The sequence below is a fragment of the Myotis nattereri genome (genome assembly GCF_964212035.1).
Source record: "Myotis nattereri genome assembly, chromosome: 9".
NCBI classification, from domain to species: Eukaryota; Metazoa; Chordata; class Mammalia; order Chiroptera; family Vespertilionidae; genus Myotis; species Myotis nattereri.
In genome coordinates, this window is record NC_138084.1 from 59,565,918 (window position 1) to 59,585,764 (window position 19,847).

The 19,847-nt window shown below is 45.4% G+C and overlaps 1 protein-coding gene across 2 annotated transcripts in view; it reads left to right on the forward strand.

Annotated features, from left to right (window-relative positions):
- Positions 1 to 19,847, forward strand: part of FAT3 (FAT atypical cadherin 3) — a 663,604-nt gene that overhangs the window by 631,859 nt on the left and 11,898 nt on the right. For both annotated transcript variants that reach the window (XM_081099132.1, XM_081099133.1), the window contains 3 exons: positions 1,809 to 2,277; positions 14,398 to 14,551; positions 16,970 to 17,625. In XM_081099132.1, the coding sequence (XP_080955258.1) occupies positions 1,809 to 2,277; positions 14,398 to 14,551; positions 16,970 to 17,625 (1,279 nt within the window). The remainder of the gene's footprint in view (positions 1 to 1,808; positions 2,278 to 14,397; positions 14,552 to 16,969; positions 17,626 to 19,847) is intronic.

Genomic DNA, 19,847 nt, shown 5'->3' on the forward strand with positions numbered 1-19,847 from the left:
TGGCTCAAAATTCTACATCCCTCCAAGAAGACCTCTTACAGACAACTTGATATGTTGTCTCCCAAGCCTCAAGCCACAGAAGACCTGAGTTAAAGCATATCACTGATTTGAAACAACCCCGAGAGCCTAAATGTTTTGTAACATTAGGGCAATACTCTCTGAATTATGCATTTCACTGAAGAAATTGCCTCCTTCCCTCCACCCAGCACATCATTTCAGATCATTGCTATATATTTTTTTTTACAGTTTCATGCACACCTCAAATTCTATTAAAATAGCTTGCCCTCTGATTTGAGAAAGCTTTGTTCTCTTAAAAGAGAGATCCTTTAAAACTGGGTTAACCCTATTCTGAAGACAGAGAAAAATAAATAGGATCAGAGTATAATTTTCCAGAATGAGAGCATTCTTTTCTCTCCCTGGCAGAATATACTTGTGAAATAGCAAAAGATTAACTCTTTTCAAGGCAGCTTTTGGCATCAGCATTCTAGTTTGTCATCTAAACAAGGCTTATAATTTCAAACTCCTGGAATTTTGAAGATACAGATGAGTTTTCTTTTCAAAAAGCTGAGGATCATGTAGGCCTCTGGCTTCCTGTTCATTCAGTAGTGCTGCTGCTGTTATTTTTTTTTTCAACAGGAAAGAAAAAGGTACCCTTAGCAGTGCTCAGTGTTAGTCTGGGATACTTTTATGATTCTTAGTGACAGAGCTCCAGTGTATGAGTACATCAGAGCCACATCAGTTCTCTTGGGTGAATTTGTAACGTGGTTATTATCCCTGGAGATAGGGGGTCGGGTTGGGGAGGGGAACAGACCAAGTAATATATTAATTGAATACTTCCTTTTACAGAACCTTACATGAATTGTACCCTCACCACCAGATTTCCCCTGATAGACTAGGGACACCACTTTGTAGCCACAGAGCATAACAGCAGATGGACTGTGCAGAAGGTAGTCCCCAAAGTCACATTTGATCATTTTATGACTCACATCGAAATAAAAATATGGATATGTATCCAGGAGTTGTCACTGAGCAAGTATTCTGGTATGATTTACAATATCCATTCGGTCCATTTTGTTGAACTGAAAAAGTAGCAAAGACAACAGCATAGACTACTCACGCAAGCTCTCAAAAGAAAAGAAATATTGGTCTGCAGTCTTTTTTACGCCCATACATTTGCGTTACAGAGCAGAGTGTGTATGTACTAACTGTGCATGATGTGGCTAAACATTCTGCAGGGACCTCGTCTTCTGGTAAAATAAGCCACCGCAGATATCTCTGCTCTACAGATAAGGTTTCAACTAGGTGGCTCTCTCCAGGTGACCTGGGTGATACGGGACAAAGCCCCAATTAGATCCTCATTCCTAACGAAACCAGGGCTCTGCCGGTTCACAGAGCCTCCCACCTTCTATACATAGTGTACATGCTTGTGTGGCATGAGCCTATGAAATTTATGCCAAAAAAAAAAAAAAAAAAAAAAAAGAGGTACCAGGGAATCCATGGAGCCACAGAGGTGGAAATGAGAGTCCCCAAGAATGAGCGAGTGGAACATACTGGAGCACAGAGATGTAATCTATTGTGAGAATGAGTGATGCTGTGATAATCCCTCACGGGTCTATCATGAGTCAAACCTTTCGGAAAGACTGGCTCCGTCTGTTTCTGTGAATTCATTTGCCATTCATATCTCCTTAGCTCTTAGTGCCTGGAAGGTCTCTGTTCCTTCCCTTCCCCGTCCCCGCTGGAGGACAGGGTGTACAGGGATGTACTGCCTGATGCATATTAAAACGCGCTTTGGTGTCGTCCCCGCGCAGATCGTGGACGGTAGGCTGTGGTTCCAGCTGGACTGCGGCAGCGGCCCCGGACTCTTGGGCATCTCGGGCCGCGCGGTGAACGATGGGAGCTGGCACTCCGTCTTCCTGGAGCTCAACCGCAATTCCACCAGCCTGTCCCTGGACGACAGCTACGTGGAGCGGCGCAGGGCGCCCCTCTACTTCCAGACGCTGAGCGCCGAGAGTACCATCTACTTCGGGGCCCTGGTGCAGGCGGAGAACGTCCGCAGCCTGACCGACACGCGGGTCACGCAGGTGCTGAGCGGCTTCCAGGGCTGCCTGGACTCGGTGGTGCTCAACAACAACGAGCTGCCCCTGCAGAACAAGCGCAGCAGCTTCGCGGAGGTGGTGGGCCTGACCGAGCTGAAGCTGGGCTGCGTGCTCTACCCGGACGCCTGTGAGCGCAGCCCCTGCCAGCACGGGGGCAGCTGCGCCGGCCTGCCCTCCGGGGGTGAGTGTGCCGGGTGCGCCCTGGGCACCCTGCGGGGGCAGCGGTGGATAGAGGGGTGGGGGCGATAGACTTGCAGGGGCCTTGCTCTCACGTGCATAGCCATCCCAAGTGCTTGCCGGGAGACGGCATTCATCCAAGATGCTAGCAAAGCTCCCTAACCCTCTTGGGGGGTCTGAATGGTTGGCAACTACAGGAGTGTCCAGTTTGGCCAGTCCATTTGCAACTTCCCATAGGCGGTGCAGGACCCTGACCACAGGAACCTAGAGATGCTATCACAGCCCTGGCCCGCCCCACACTCCCCCAGGCCCCAGCCGCTTGGAGGAGTCGGACCCCCTTTTTAAGTCGTTGCCCTCTTGAGTCTCTTGCATGTCGCTGCAGAATAACTGGTAGCAGTCTGAGTGACGAAGACCATATGGCAGCAGGTACACAATCCTTTCACACGTAGACATATAACTTTACTAGAAGCTGAAGGGGTGGGGCGGGGGTGAACCCACTACCCAGGAGTAGAAATACAGCGGAGATGTTTTGGAGCATGCTTTAGAATGTGTGTATCAGAGATGCGTCTAGTGACAACTCTATAAAGGAGTGAAAAGTCCAGAATAAGGAGAGGGCAATTGACCTGAAATCTCCAGACAGTCAGTGAGGATTTCGTGCTTTACCCCAATAATTTTCCTCCCAAAGATACATCATGAAGATTATAAAGAAAGAGCAAATAGGGTGCCCCTCTCCCCAAACAAAAGGGTGGCAGGACTTACAGAGGGTTTCTGTTGTTTGAGGGAAATGCCAAGGTTATTGCAGTCCTGGGAGTCTGCAGATACAAGAACCCCTGACATTACCCAGATGCAGTGTGCGTTCATGCAGACCGGGCCAGGCCTTCTCTGGGTTGGAGCCTTTGCACCTCCCTGTGGCTCAGCCACTGATCCTACGGCAGCCCCTTTTCGGACTCTCCCAGCGGCATTGTGATTAGCAAATTTAAACCGTCCTCACAAATCACTTAGAGATTCTGCTGTGCACATTACCATCTAATGTTCGTGAAGCCCAGCTCCAAATTTAGAGTCCATTTTATTATTAGAATGGTATGAACTGTCCGCGGGATGATGCACGGCCGAAATACAGACACCAGCGGTATTTAGACTTGCATATGTTACTGCCACAATGAGGGCCGAGTGCCCTGGGGGGAATTTCTGCAGGCTCGATTTAAGAAATCTATTTGCTGTTTTTACTATCTCAGCAGTATATGTAAATAAAGGGTTGTTATGGTGCCATAATTCCCGAATGATGGGCAGTAACTATACTTCAGTGGTTCTATAAACCAGCCCATTATGACAAGTCATGGCCAGTTTTTCACCAGGCAAAACAATTCTGCAAGTGTGAGCCATCTAGGATATATAAAAGGAGCATATAATTAAATTGGGTTGAAATAGAACACCACTCCATGTCAAATGCTAGGTACACAGCCACAAATTGTAACATACTTTTTAACGATGGCAGGACATGGTTTCTTCTGGCAGAGCTATGGGCTTCCACGATGGGTTAGCTTTAAAAATAATAATAATCACTGTATTAAGGAAAAAGCCTGTGGAATCTTGCTCTTCAGGGTGCGTTTTTATTTTTATTTTTTTAATTGCCATGAAATCCTTGAGCTAAGTATTCAGTGCAGGTATGTTTGTGAAATGACTGTAACCCACACCAGCAACAGCGATTTCCCTGTATTTTTTTTAAATCCCCTTTTGGTTTAACCAGATTCCAGCACTGAGGACCCGCCTGTCAGATACTTTTCACATGGCCCAAAGAACTTTCTTTCCAGGGACCCAACCTTGCCCACTGTGGTCAAGGTCAACCTTGCCTACTTGCTCTCTCATGCTCCTCTTTGTCCCCTTGCTCTCCACTCCCACCAATGATCGGGTCTGGGATTCCACAACAGGTGCTCCTTCTTCCAAAGTGAGAGAGCCTCAAGTCTCTCCTTCAGGCCTGGGGGCATATGTTTTCCCAAAGCAAAGAAAGTATCTTTCCTCACCTCCATCTTCACAACCTACTTCTCCCAAGCCTACTCCTCTGTTGAATGGAGGGGGCCCACTGGTTCTGATCTCAGCAGCCCCCAGGGCATGGTCCAGGTGGGGCAACCTTGGGCTCTTAGGCATAGCAGTACTGAGCCCAGGGAGAGCGAACTCCTGACACTCACCAGGAAATCCAAGAAGAGGGCTTCTGTTGCTTCCTCTGGAATCAAAGGCGCAAGATTCCTCTTCTGATGTGTGAGGCAGCACCTACCTGCTTCCTGGCTTTAGGGATAAGGCCTCAGCTTCTAAGGAAGGAGGAGAGAGGCTCCATTTCCTTGCCCCCCATTATCTATTCATATTAATTTTTGCCAGGTCCTGGTATCCTATCTGCACATTCCCTCCATTGGTGCCAAATAGTAGGGGGCAGGGACAAGAACAGAAAGAACCAACAATCCGGCTTTTAACTCAGCTCTGTGAAACTATGTAGCTAATTATAAGGTTATTTAAAATAAAAAGCATCTTAGTTATGATAGTTTACAAAGGACAATAAGACTGAGTCGTTCATGAAAGAATATTCATGCCTTAGAGGATTCCTTCTGGCTGCCAGGAGTGTTTAATGGCAGGGAGAGAGTCTTGCTTCCCAGATCAAAGGCTAGAATTCTTGCTTGGTATTCAAAGAGGAAATTGGGGCTAGAGAGAGTAGAGAGAAGTCATTAAAATGTGACTTCATGCACAGGAGAATGTTGATAGCACAAGTTAACTGTTTGAACATCTCACTGTTGTGGGAACCCTGTGTTACCATGTGATACTCTAACGTTGCAGGACACGTATTTAGCATAATCATTCTCTCGACCACTGGAGAATGCTGGAATACTGTTGCTCATTGGCCCTCCTGATGGCCCACTCTCACACTGTGGCCATCCGAGCACATTACTGCACAACACTCAGAGTTCTTCCAGCAGGCAATCCACAGCAAGAAGCATCTTCTGTCAGAGGAAAAGGATTCTGCTGTAACCACCTCCAAGCACAATCGGACTCTGGCATGAAGGGCACGGAAGCCACGCCTGCTAGCTCGGAATGCCATGGTCAGCGGGTTTGACCAGTGTTGTGACTCTGGCTGTCCCAGGAGCAAGCCATGGGGTCCCCGGGGACTCAGAGGCCAGAACATGGACTTGTAATAAGAGTGTAAATATGAGGCTGTAGAGCAACCACAGAGGGAAGGCTCTCTTTTGGTAAAGCCTTCAAATTATATATATTTCATAACGTGAACTGGAAATAGCAACCATTGTGGAGAAGAAATGGTCTGGTCCTACTCTGACCCCTGCATTTCCAGACCCAGTGGGTAGGGAGCGGCCCAGTGAGCACCCACAGTCTGAATCAGGAGTCCTCAGTTCTCCACGCCTTCTCCTGATCAGCTTAAGCCCCTTACCGGAAAATCTAGTGGAGGCTACTCGAGGCCAAACAAACTAGTCATCCAGACAGCTTTGCATGAGACTGGAAGTCTAAATCTTAAAATGAAAAGCTGGTAAATTTTTAAATGCTAAGAGCTACCGTTTGTTAAACTCTCACTATGTGCTTGGCACTGTGCTAGACGCTTACCTTGCAAGTGCTCATGCACTGTGACATCATTCTCACAACAATATTCTGGGATCCGTGCTATTTTTCTCCCCTACCTGCATTTTACAGATAAAGAAACAAGCCAGAGAGGTTCAGTAACTATCCCAGCATCACACAGCTAATAAAGTTTGTGGAACCACCCAGCCTATGCTCTTGTCCCGTCACTCGAAGTGTGTGCCCGGGACCAGCAGCAGCGACATCACTGGGTATAGAGGTGCAGCATCTCAGGTCCCACCCCAAACCTACTGAACCAAAATCTGAATTTTAACAAGATCCCTAGGTGATATACTGATTTCTCTCTCTGTCTCTTAACTGCCCCGAAACCTAGGAGAACTTGTTCTCTTTTGTTTGTACATATTACACATCGTGGTTCTCAAACTCTGAGGCGCAGCTGCATCACCGGAGGACCTTATTAAGATAAGACCATGTTATAGAAGAGTCTCCTGATTGTTAAGGGAAAAGGAACATCTGTTTACTCGCCTCCATCACTTGCTGCCCCGGTCAGAGGAACCTTCTGCTAGGTCACTGAATTGTACTTGCAAATTTCTGAACTTCCCACCAAGAATAATTTCTCAGTGCAAAGTTCGTGGGGTAAGGGAGACTCAAACATACAAGCCAGAATCTCAGAATCTGCACAGGTAGGGAGGCCAGAATCTCTGTTTTTAACAAGGCTCCAGGGTACCATGCACGTCTGAGTTTGAGGACCCCTGGTACTTGGCAATCTCAGTAAACTCTGTGTGTGCAGGAATGTGACTCGGTAAATTCCAGAAGAGTTAAGTAGTCACAGGACACGTAGGAATTGGTGTCAGATGCTCATCGTGCATTTTTATAATTGCTTTCACATTAAGATTGAGCTTCATTCTCCAGACAGTCAGCAGTCTGAAGTCACCCTGAGCATCCCTTCAAAGATAAAGGTAACAGTGTCTTCCTAGTCCCTCTAAGCAAGTTGCACAAAACAAGTTCTTAGATGTTACAAATATTTGGGCATAGAAGTGTTGTCAGCAACAAAGCTCCCCCTGCTACTTTGGATGATGGGTTTTTCTTGGGTTTTTTAAAAATATTTTTTATTGATTTCAGAGAGGATGGGAGAGGGTGAGGAGGGTGAGAGAGATAGAAACATCAATGATGAGAGAGAATCATTGATTGGCTGCCTCCTGCACGACCCCTACTAGGGATCAAGCCTGCAACCCGGGCATGTGCCCTTGACCAGAATTGAACCTGGGACCCTTCAGTCCGCAGGCCGACGCTCTATCCACTGAGCCAAACCAGCTAGGGCACTTTGGGTGATGTTTTACTGAATATTTTGTGTCCCTGGCTTGTAAGGGTCTATATAAATGCAGTTGGTCAAACTTTAATTAAATGCCCGGTTTGTGCTGAGCTTTATGTTAAGTTCTGGGGTCCCCTTGCCGTTTCTGTGACCAATGGACTGAACTGTGTGGTCTCCGTCCCCTCGTAGCTGCCTTAAGGGGACTGAACACACTGGTCCACTGAGCACAGAGGGCAGAGAAGGGAAAAGCCAGGCTCCCGTGAATATACTGTGGACATAATTTAACTGAATTTTGCAGCTTATGGGGGAAAATTTTTTTTCTGAGTGGCATTTAGAGTTAAACTTTTCCTTCATACTTTTGAAAAACCTCATGGTAGTGGCATAAATATCATATCGATACTAATAGAGAAACTCAAAACCCTAAAGCAGTCAGGTTATATGTGGACACAAGAGAACATGCTAGCAGGTGAGGATTTACTGTGTGCTCAGTGTTGTTCACACATTAAAGTTTCCAGATCCTCAAAGAGGCTCAACCCAATATGCAAGATAGGAAACGTGAGCCAGTTTTCCTAGGGGAAGTTACAGGCCAGCCTTCAAAGGTTTTTCTTTTACAAGGTCTTAGGTATTGTGCGTCCTTGGTTGGTGAGAGAGAAATGTCCGTATGCCTACACATTGAAATGGTGACGTAACGACAGAGGCTATGATCAGCAGCTGTGCTGGCCCCACTTAGGTTTAGCATCCTCTAGTTTTTCACACTGAGATTCACACAGACTGGAAATTTCAACCTTTTCCAATGTCCAGTCTAAAGAGGAAAAAAACTCCCATCGCTTTCAACTGTTTGGTTTATGAGCAGCACAGAAACTTCAGAATCCATAGTCATTATAATAGTCACAACAATAAAGCATCTCATGTGTGGGTGCTCTGTTGTGGTTGGCGAATCCAGAAACCTTATTTTCCTCTGTGAAATGGGTATTGGTGAGGCTCAATTATCAGATAAAAATAGAGGGGTTCCTAGAGGTCAGGCAGCTCGACCATGATCATGCCTGGCTCCTGGGTAACAGACAGAACATATACTTACATCCGGGGCCTCACCCCCAAATCACAGCTGCCTCCCCAAGCCATGTAAGTCCTGAGAGTTTCTAAATGAAACCGTAATTCAGCGAGCATAGTGGTTGATGCCGGCTCCAGATCCCAAGTGCTCGTTGCACATTTGTCATTATTTCTCCCTTTGTGCGGCAGGCAGATGTTTCCTTATCAAGGCAGCCAACCCCGATCAGAATGATGTTCACCTAAGCTGGCGAGCAGGGCCGAGGGGTGAGGCCATTACCTGAATGAATCAGGTTGGAAAACGACTAAGAAGTCACAGAAGTAAGATAGGCATTATCTTGATTATTTGCCTACACAGCCCAAATGCACTCTATAATTGCTCAAACCACCTCTATTTTTTGCACTTAATAGGTTTTTCCATGTTCTTCTCTGAGCAGGGAAAGGAGGGAGCATTTTACATTCGTCCGGATGCAGATTTCAAAACCATCTGCCTCCACTGTAACTAGAAGGATTGTAAACAAGAGCACAGCTTTGAGGAAAGGCGATGAAATACACTTCTCATCCTGCCAGATTTGAGAGGAGAGAAGCTATGACTTTGTTTTGAGGGGTTTTTTTATTTGTTAGGTTTTGTTTTTTAACATGTATCTCAATACTTGGGAGGCTGATTGTCTTTTTTTTAAATCTGGGAGCTGATATAAAGTAGCACCTGCCACTGAATTGACTGTGTAACTTTGGGCAAGCCAACTTATTTACGCCACAGTCCCTTCATTTGTAAAATAACTATCATAATAGTATTTATACCATAAGGTTGTTATTAAGAATTAAATGAGAATAATGCGTAGGAAGTTCTTAGCATTTTTCCTAGCACCTAATAAGCTGTTGTTCTTGCTAATGATTTCCTTATTTGACATTCTCCCCCAACCCAGAGGGGGGAAAAATCTGCTCTTTTTAATAAGATTTTGAGATCATCCACTGAATTTTATTTTTCTTTTACATTTACAAAAATGAAAATAATGTGTGATCAAATAATGCCTGGATATCTCTTGAAATTCTGTTCCTTTTATTTGTGCTTTATAATAACATATGGTAACGCTTGGGAAGAGGAGAAACTTTATAATGCCATTTTTATCTTTATTATTTAATGATTATTTGGCTCCCAGAAAGGGTATCTGATACTGTTCATCTCAGTGTGGCTCCTCAGCTCCCTGGAGAGCTGTGGGGAGTAACTCTGAGCCCCTCCTTCTTATTCCTAGCAAGTAATGAGCTCTGGCTCACTGACAAGTCCCAATGCCGATACAGTCTGGTAGAAAGATTAGAGAATCTGAAAGCCTGGATTCAAGTTCAATCACTTACTAGCTGTATGTCCTTGAACAAGCTACTAGCCTGTCTAACACCCCATGGAGTTGGGATGTTAATGGGCCTCTTATTTTTCCTTCTTCGGATTATTATTATCCTCCATAGAATGACTGAAAGTGACTTAAAAGCACTAAAGCATTAGATCACTTGGTATCATTATAGCAGACTTACTGATGTTATAAAAATTATTAATAATAGTGCCCAGGCTTGGATAATGAGACCATAAATAACATTTTGTGAGAACAAGTTAATTTTGATCAACAAGCCTCTCTCATACAGCCAAATAATAGATCACTCTTCTTTCATTAAAAAAAAAAAATCTGACCACTTTTTAAAAAATCTAATTGCTTTTCCCTCTCATTGTGTTAACATAAGGACTCCTCCAAATTTAAAGTTCTAAAAATCGAGATTTCTCCCAAAGGGTCTCTCCTTTGTCCCAGGGGTTTGAGATCATGAGAGCAGATCCAACATGGTTTCCTGTTAGCTAAACAGAGAAATCCAGGTAGAGGGTGTAATGAAGTGTGATGTATGGAAATACAGTTTGAGATCATACTGAACAGTTCAGGCCTCTGATGGCAGACTGCCCCTGTTCAAATCCACTCTAGTCCACGGCTGTGAAAAGTCATCAACTTCTCGTACCCCAGTTTCCTCCTCTATAAAATGGGGATGATAATAGTCCCTTTTTCATAGGCATTTTTGGAGAATTAAATGAGTTAATATATGTAAAGTGCTTAGAATTGTTTAGCACATAGTGTCATGTAAGTGTTAGCTACCGTCATCATCATCATCTTCAAAATGGACAGCAAGTTCTCTCAGATGCAGAACAGAGCTCCCCAGTCGTGCATGTTTTTTCCAGCACAGGCCCCAGGTCCCCGCTCTGTGCTCCCATTGCGCCCTGTGCCGGCTCTCAGGGCAGTTTTGGAGCTATCTTAGTGCTCATGCTCTCTGTAATTTTCCTGTCTTTGTCTTCCCAGGGCCTGCCATAGTCCCTATTCCAGGGGTGTGCTGGTAAGCCAGCTCTCTAAAAATAAAAGCCCTGATTTGTAGCATTTACTGATTTCTGTGGTGTACATACTCCCACCTTGGCTGATGCCAGGCTACCCGTTGTTTAGTAACGGGCCTGCCAAATTCCCCAAATGTTAACAGTCAGCTCTCGCGCCCTGCCTGAGCTGGCCCCAACACACCACGGCCTATTGCTTAGGGGTGGGCAACTTAGGCACTCAGGCAGTGAATGGGTTAATCAGCCAGGCTGGCTGCTGCATCAGGTAGCACTGGAGAGCCCACAAAAGATCATGAAACTGACAAAACGCAGAAAGAAATGTGTGGGCGTAAAATAGTGCACTAGAGGTAGGGCCTCGTTTTAAAGTCTGATTTTCCAGGGCTCAGAGACATCAAATCAAAGGAATCAAACCAACGACCCTTGTTAAGGATCCAGTTTCCATGATAGTGATTCAAATGTCCCTGTTTTCCAGACAGCCTTTCCCTTGCTACCTACTACTTCTGCTATATTTTATTTGAGCAATTGCCAGAATGGTGCCAAAAAGGAGCTGGAGAGGGAGGAGTGGTACCTGGGCTGACCCCCTTGCCTTAGATTGCCCCTTTGTGACTTCCCCTCTTCCTCACCAGCGATGTGCTTTCCAGAATCCTGTACTGCAGCTGTCCCACCCCTCCTGTTAGTCTAAAAAAGGAATCTAGTTCATCCTCACACGTTACTCTACCTCTAAATGGCATGCTATCCTGGCCAAGGAGTGCTGGTAAGCCAGCTCTCTAAAAATAAAAGCCCTGATTTGTAGCAGTTAGTAGCTGTGGTGTAAAGGAGTAGCCAGGTGACACAAAGAAGCATTTTCCCCAGTCCCACCTGCTTTCAGCAACCCTCAGTTCCATTTAGGTGAAAACTTTCTAAATTGGAAAGGAATAATCCCACGTCAGCATTATTTGAAGCAAGCATATCTCAGACCACTGCACCTGCCCTCAGACTTCACGCTGGCCATCCGCAGACACAGTTTGCATCAGTAATGGTCTTTCCTTATAAGTTAGTTCCCTGGAATTTCATCGGTGTTGCATTTAGGAGTGTATCTCTCTGAGCATCCGTCTCTGTGTTTCTTGGTGCCAGCAAAGCTGGAGTTCCCTCCTTGTTAGAATGTAAAGTGCTCTCTTGCCTCCTGAACATGAGTCTTTCTCTCTCTGAATGATGAACACTCACACGCAATCATAATGTCCTCCTGTTCAGGAGAGTTCTCTGTAGTGTGGATTCAGGAAAATGTTTATGAGAGCATGTGCTGTTTCCATCTAAAGATTATTAACTATCTTATACCTTTAGAGATCAACCTACGCAATCCCAACATCAGTCACTGACCTCTGGGGGAGCAGAGATTAGTCCTAGAGCCCTTCACATTCGTGAGGATGGTTATTTGCAGGGTTTATGGAGTAAATAAGTATGATGTGCTCAGTGGATGCTGAGACCCACGACCACCCTTCCTCTACCACCACCCAGCCCCCCACCCCCCATCCCATGTTAAAAACAGGCCTTTGAAGCTCACTCTGTGAAGATGATAAAGGTAATTTGTAGGGAAATTGACCACCTCAAAGGTACTGACACAGTATCATCGTTAAGCCTCACTCAAGTGCTTAGACTTCCCCTCAGATTTCTAGTTTTTAACTCCCCACTCTTCACTGTGAGCTGATAAGCCAGGATTACCAGACAAGGAAGGAACTCCTCTAATTTGGAAGACAGAGAATTTTTATTATGGTTCTCCAGAGAAACAGAATCAATTGGATGGATGCATGGATGGATGGATGGATGGACGGACAGATGGATTTTAAGAAAGCTGCTCATAGGATTGTGGGGGCTGGCAAGTCTGAAATCTATAGGGCAGGCCAGTAGGCTGGAAATTTATGTAAGGGTTGATTTTGCAGTCTTGAATTTGAAATCTTCAAAGCTGGAAACCCAGGCAAGATTTCTGTATTGTACTCCGAGGCAGAATCCTTTGTTCTGAAGGCCTTCAGCTGAATGGACAAGACCCAGCCACATTTGGAGGGCAATCTGCTTGCCTTTAAGTCACCTGAGTGTAAATGTTAGTCACCTCCACAGATACCCTCACAGCAACGTCTGGAATAGTGTTTGACCAACAACTTGGCTCCATAGCCTAGTCCAGTGGTCAGCAAACTCATTAGTCAACAGAGCCAAATATCAACAGTACAACGATTGAAATTTCTTTTGAGAGCCAAATTTTTTAAACTTAAACTATATAGGTAGGTACATTGTTATTAACTTAATTAGAGTACTCCTAAGGCTTAGGAAGAGCCACACTCAAGGGGCCAAAGAGCCACATGTGGCTCGTGAGCCGCAGTTTGCCAACCACGGGCCTAGTCAGTCTGACACATAAAATTTACCATCACAGAAACCAAAACACAGAAGCAAAGAAAAGCAACTTGGAGGAAACTATGCTGGGAGAAAACTTCATAAAAATGTTATTAATATCTTTAGAGATATAAGAGAAAATATGGCAAGCACAAAATAGGAGCAGGGTGCAATGTGTTTAAAAAAAAGAAAGCCTCAGCAAACAAAGAGCCCTTGGAAAATGACAACATAAATGAAAATCTCACAAAAGTTTCAAAAGTTGAGAAACACTTTTAGAAAATAAAGCAAAAACCCACAGGAATGTAATATAAAAGAGACAGACCAAATTCAAGCAAGATCCAAAAGATCTGAGCTGAAAACCACAAAAGTTCTATAAAGATAGAACAGAGAGAACAAAGGTAAAGAATTTGTCAATGTGATAAATAAAATTTCCCAAAGTTAAAGGACAAGAGTTTCCAAATTGCAAGGGCCGACGGAGTACTGATTGAAAGAAACCCACACTGAAGTACATCATTGTGAAATCTCAGAAAACTGGGGACAAGAGAACACACTCCAAGCTGTTATGAAGAGAAACCAGTTCACACTTAAACGAGGAAACAAAACAACTTCGGATTTCTGAAAAGTAACATGGAGGTAATTGCTTAGAACAGCGGTTCTCAACCTGTGGGTCGCGACCCCTTTGGGGGTCGAATGACCCTTTCACAGGGGTCGCCTAAGACCATCGGAAAACACGTATATAATTACATATTGTTTTGTGATTAATCACTATGCTTTAGTTATGTTCCATTTGTAACAATGAAAATACATCCTGCATATCTCAGATATTTACATTATGATTCATAACAGTAGCAAAATTACAGTTATGAAGTAGCAACGAAAATAATTTTATGGGTGGGAGTCACCACAACATGAGGAACTGTATTAAAGGGTCACGGCATTAGGAAGGTTGAGAACCACTGGCTTAGAATTCCATACACAACCTAACAAAGAGGCATAAGGGTGAAGTAAAGATATGGTCAGCTATGCAAGGTTTCACAACATTTTCCTTTTATACACAAACCTCTTCTCAGGAGGCTGGTGACATGGGCATGGTACCTGTGATAAACTCCTATCTGGGAGCATCCTGTCCTTTTCAATAGCAGTGTGATGGGAGTAGCATCTCCCTCCCCATCCTGGTCTCTGCTCTTGGAATCTTGGGTGTTCCTTGGGTGTCTCTTACCATTCTCACAAGCATTCATATATGTGTTTAATGAAGTGAATTTTTGAGGACTAGTGGGATACCCAAACCATTACATGCATTTTTGTGAAAAGCTGTGTTCCAATTTCACAATAACCAATTTACTAATCATCTTTGGAATTTGGGATCTGCCTTTGATTTGGTTCAAAAGGATTAGGAGGACATGTGATAACTGAATCTGTGCACTCAGAGTGTTACCAGCAGCATCCATGGCTCATGAGGTCCTCTGTTTCCCCAGGCTATCAGTGTTCCTGTCTCTCACAGTTCACTGGGAGAAACTGTGAATCGGAGATCACAGCCTGCTTCCCAAACCCTTGCCGGAATGGAGGCTCCTGCGACCCCATAGGAAATACTTTCATCTGCAGTTGCAAAGCTGGGCTCACTGGAGTCACGTAAGTGAGATTGCTCAAGTCTTTTATACTGTTTCTTGTTGCTAAGAAGACAAAACAGTAAACAACTAACTGGGATGAAATATTTACCAGTGATAGGACAGGCAAAGGGTTAATATCTATAATAATAAAAGTGTAATATGCTAATTAGACTAGACAGCCGAACAACCTTCCAGACAAGCCACAGTGGTAAGGGGCTGAGGCAGAGGCAGTTAGGGTTGATCAGGCAGACGGGCAACCAGTTAGGGGTGATCAGGTAGGCAGCCGAGTGGTTAGGGGTATCAGTCAGGCAGGCAAGTGGTTATGGGCTATCAGGCAGACAGGTAGGCGAGCAGTTAGGAGCGAGTGGTTAGGAGCGGTCCCAGATTGCAAGAGGGATCCCGGATTGCAAGAGGGTGCAGGCCAGGCTAAGCACCCCCCCCACCCCCTGCACAAATTTTGTGCACCAGGCCTCTAGTCTTTATACAAAGAGTGCTTACGAGTGACTAATATTAACAGGGATTATCTCTGGGTAATGTGGTTATGGGTAATTTATATATTTTATTTTATACTTCTCTATATTTTCACATTTTTATATAATTACTATGTGTCCTGTAACCAAGAAAACAATTCTTTTAAAGAAGGTCATCACTGACCCCTAATGCTTCCAGTATAATTCTGAGGCAGACATACTATCCATTTCCCCAGAAATTATTACCAGGACTCTACTCCTTAGCATTTTATGATCATTCTGAGAAACTAAATCCTACCTTTCCTTTGCAAATCTCTCTCCCACTCCCAAGAAATAGGGAAATTAAAGTGTTAGTTGGATGAAAAGGAGATATTTTAAATTTTTACTAAAATGCCACCTTCATCCATCCTTGATGGCTTTAAAAGTCTATACATGTAATCTCAAGCAAGTGATAGACTAATTACAGATCAGTCTTATGTATTCATTAAAGCAAATCTCCTGAGAACTTTACCAGGAAATACTTAACTGACTTTGAGTCTTTGGATGCAATTTAAAGTAATAAAGCTACATTTATTTTTTTAAATACTCAGTGATTCTGACTAATTTCCAACTGACCTAACTTCAATCTGTTCAAATTAGGGACATTTGACTACATTTTAAGAAGTGGATTACCAAAAATACAGGTGATGGGACCTTTTAAATGCATATAGCGGAACAATTGCTGAATTACAGAAAAGGGAAGGAAAAATGGCTCTGTGTTCTCAAATAACTTTAAACTAAGAAATAGTAAGAGTTAAATGTTTGCCTTATAATTATACTCAAAGCAAGTCTTGGCTTGTTTTAAAGAGAATAAAAGTAATTTAATTATATTTCACTAGAATGTTTTAGTCATTTTTTCCTAATCATCTGCATTAGCATTACCTTTTTTTTTTTAAATCCTCCCCCCGAAGATATGTTTTGTTTGTTTGTTTTTAAGGATGAGAGAGAGAGAGAGAGAGAGAGAGAGAGAGAGAGAGAGAGAGAGAGAGAAACATCAATCAGTTGCCCCAACTCTGTATGGAACCAACAACCCAGGCATGTGCCCTGACGGGGAATCAAACCTGCAAACTTTTTGGTGTAAGGGATGATGCTCCAACCCACTGAGCTGCCCAGCTGGGGTTGCAATTAGCGTTAGCTTTTAACATAGGCATAAAATCTGAAGACATGTAGACATGTAGCCCTTCATGCACCTACCCACCTATTAACCTATCACACCCCATTACCCCAGTTGCACAAAGACCAAAAATGACTGTAACCATTACAGGAAATTGTCAGAACTAAAGACTTCCTCCTCTCAGGAAACTCCATATAGGGTATGTAGAGTTTCACAGGTCTTTATCTGCAATTCTACAAAACCCAAAGCTCAGAGAACTGACAGGATTGTGGATAAATTAGTGGCAAACTACTCTGGTGCTTCAAACAGCCAAAGCTACTATAAAATTATTTCTGGTCATCATTTCTTTCATTCAGTGTAAATATCTATATGTTTTATTGTGGAAACACTGGTGTGTTTGATTTTGGGTCCGATGCCTGTTTCTTGGGTGGGGTGTGTATGTTACATAATATAAAAGATATGTACAATATGTCATTTCTAAAATTGCAAAAATTTAAATTCTGAAATGCGTCTGGCCCCAAGAATTTGGAAACCACTACCTCGCCCACAGCATCCATTCTTTCTCGTTTTGCTCCTTCTCTCCCAAAACAGCCTTTATTTTGCCCCGACCAGGGTAGGGTCAGACTGCCTGGGAGAGATTGGGGAGAGAAATACCGTAATGCATGCTGATGATGCAGGCCACCTCCCGCACACACCATCACACCCTTTACATGGTCCTTTCTTTACAAGACATCAGCTTTCAATAGAGTTCCGGGGCCGGAGCCTGCGTGGTCGGTCCGCGGCTGGAGAGGGGGCGTGTGTGTGTTTGGCCCCGCAGGTGTGAAGAGGACATCAACGAGTGCGAGCGGGAGGAGTGCGAGAACGGCGGCTCCTGCGTCAACGTGTTCGGCACCTTCCTGTGCAACTGCACCCCGGGCTTCGCGGGCCCGCACTGCGGGCTGCGCCCCGTGGTGGTGCCCAACATCCAGGCCGGCCACGCCTACGTGGGCAAGGAGGAGCTCATCGGCATCGCCGTGGTCCTCTTCGTCATCTTCATCCTGGTGGTCCTGTTCATCGTCTTCCGCAAGAAGGTCTTCCGCAAGCACTACTCCCGCAACAACATCACGCTGGTGCAGGACCCCGCCACGGCCGCGCTGCTCCACAAGAGCAACGGGGTTCCCTTCCGGAACCTGCGGGGCGGAGGGGACGGCCGCAACCTCTACCAGGAGGTGGGGCCCCCGCAGGTGCCCGTGCGCCCCATGGCCTACACCCCCTGCTTCCAGAGCGACTCCAGGAGCAACCTGGACAAGATCGTGGACGGGCTGGGGGGCGAGCACCAGGAGATGACCACCTTCCACCCCGAGTCACCGCGCATCCTGACGGCCAGGCGGGGTGTGGTCGTGTGCAGCGTGGCCCCCAACCTGCCCGCCGTGTCGCCCTGCCGCTCGGACTGCGATTCCATCCGGAAGAATGGCTGGGATGCGGGGACCGAGAGTGAGTAGGAAGTTATGCATCATTACCTATTATCTATTATCTAATATCTATTATCTGTTATCTGTTATCTGTTATCTGTTATCTGTTATCTATTATCTAGTCCACTGGCGGTCACGAGAAGCCACAGGTGCGTGGGCACTTGAGAAGGGGGTTTGGGGAGAGAGAGAGAACCCGCAGAGACACACACTCCTTATGACATGTTCTGATATTGTGTTCACAGAGCAACTCTCAAAAACTGGTCTAGTTCTTATCCCCATTTACAGATGGGGAAAATGAGGCTCAGAGAGCATCGTGAGATGCCCGTGGTCACAAGGCCAGTGAGAGTCTAAAAGCTAATGAGAGGGACTGCGTGCAGGGCTGCCAAACCCTAAAGCCCAGGCTTTTCTCACAGAAGCGCACCACTGGCGGGAAAGCAAGCAGCATAGCTACAGGAGTGATACCCACAGAGTGCGCTGGGGAGGGGCAGAGGAAGAGAGTGTTTCCGGTCTCACGGAGTGCGGACTTGAGAAGAGCAGAGGCCTGTGAACTGGATCCTGGTGGATCATAGATCTGGAGAAAGGAGGACATTCCACATGACCAGAAGGAAAGCAGGTCGTTCCATTTGACTGGAATGCAGGGTCCATGGAACAAGACAGTGAGCCACAGGCGGGAAGAGCGGTCTGGGCCAGACGGTGGTGTTTCCGACCCCTTCGCCTCATGCAGCAGCAGTATTCTAGGCAAAGGGAAGAGCCACAGGTTCAAAGGCCTCGGGGAGGGAAAGCCCTGGGCATGTTGAAGAACATGGAGGAGATCAATGTAGTCGGAACGTGGTGACCACCGGAGGGCGTGGGTGCATTTTAACAGCAAGCCTAGTGCGGGTTTTGAGGCAGCTGAGTGCCATAATCTAATTTATATTTTTAGAAGATGGCTCTATTCCTTGGAGAAGAGACTAAATGGGACCAATGAAAGAAGAAAGTAGAGATGGTGTTTGTGAACATCCGGGTGAGGGCCGGTGATGATTTCCCCTGCCCTAACATCAGTCAGGATGAAACTAAGACAAGCTCTATGGTAACCTGTGACTTTTCATCAGGCCAAATAGCTTTCTACTTGAGTAGTAGGGACACCCTGGGTGTGCTATGATGTGTGTTGGGGTAGAAGGTAGGGAGAAAAGACGGTTTCAAATGAAGCTAGAGAGCATATGCAACTGAGGAGGCACTGGGCATCCTCCTGGAGGAAAGGGGCATGCCTACTGGTGTTGTTGAGCATGCGTAAGACTTTGGTAGGAACCTATTGGAGAGGGCCTTCCAGAAGCAGTGAGCATCTGGACCAGGGGAAAGGACACACGAAGGGTGTCTGGATCTGTTGTTCAGGAGATAGGTGAGGCTGGAGGTGGACACCTGCATGCAGGAGGGTTGAACTTCTAGGAGGGTGAGCTCTTTGGGGGAGCAGGAGCAGAGAGGATGGTTGAGCTGGGCCTGCAAAAGAACCGTGGAGATGTCAACATGTAGGAGATGGATAGAGGGGAAAGGCCAGAAAGGGAGACAAACGTGTCTCAACAAAGAGAGCACAGAAAAAAGGAAGGTGCAGCCATGCAGGAGCCAACAATATCAATAAGGTCTGCAGGGCTGAGTACTGTAAAACTGTCAAGGAGGACACAGGCTAAAATCTGAATTGCACTCAGCATTTAGAAGATCTTAATGATCTCAAGAGCATTTTGGTGAGTTACCAAGACAGAATCCAGAAGGCAAAGGTTCAAGACAAAGAGATTTGGTGAGAAAACAGAGGTATCAGATAAACATAAAAAGCCATCACTGCAGCCCTGGCCAGGTGGCTCAGTTGGTTAGACCATGGTCCCATACACCAAAAGGTTATGGGTTCGATTCCTGGTCAGGTCACATACCTAGGTTATAGGTTTGATCCCCAGTTGGGACAAAGAGCTGACTGATGTTTCTTTCTCCTCTCTCTCTCTCTCTCTCCTCCCCCCCCCCCCCGCCTTAAAGCAATTTTAAAAAACACGAAAACCTTGGATGAGGATTAAAAATTAAAAAAAACCATCACTGCAGTGTGGCGATCATCTTAAATAACTTGCCTAATGGAAAGTAGCTAGCAAGAGGGGGAGGTAACAGTTCAAACCTGGTACCCCAGAGTTCAGAGCCTGTGGTCTCACCAACACTGCCCTTGGAAGCTATAGCAGGAAGGAGGGAGAGGGATGTAAGAGAGAGAGCATCCCTTGCTAGAGGAGG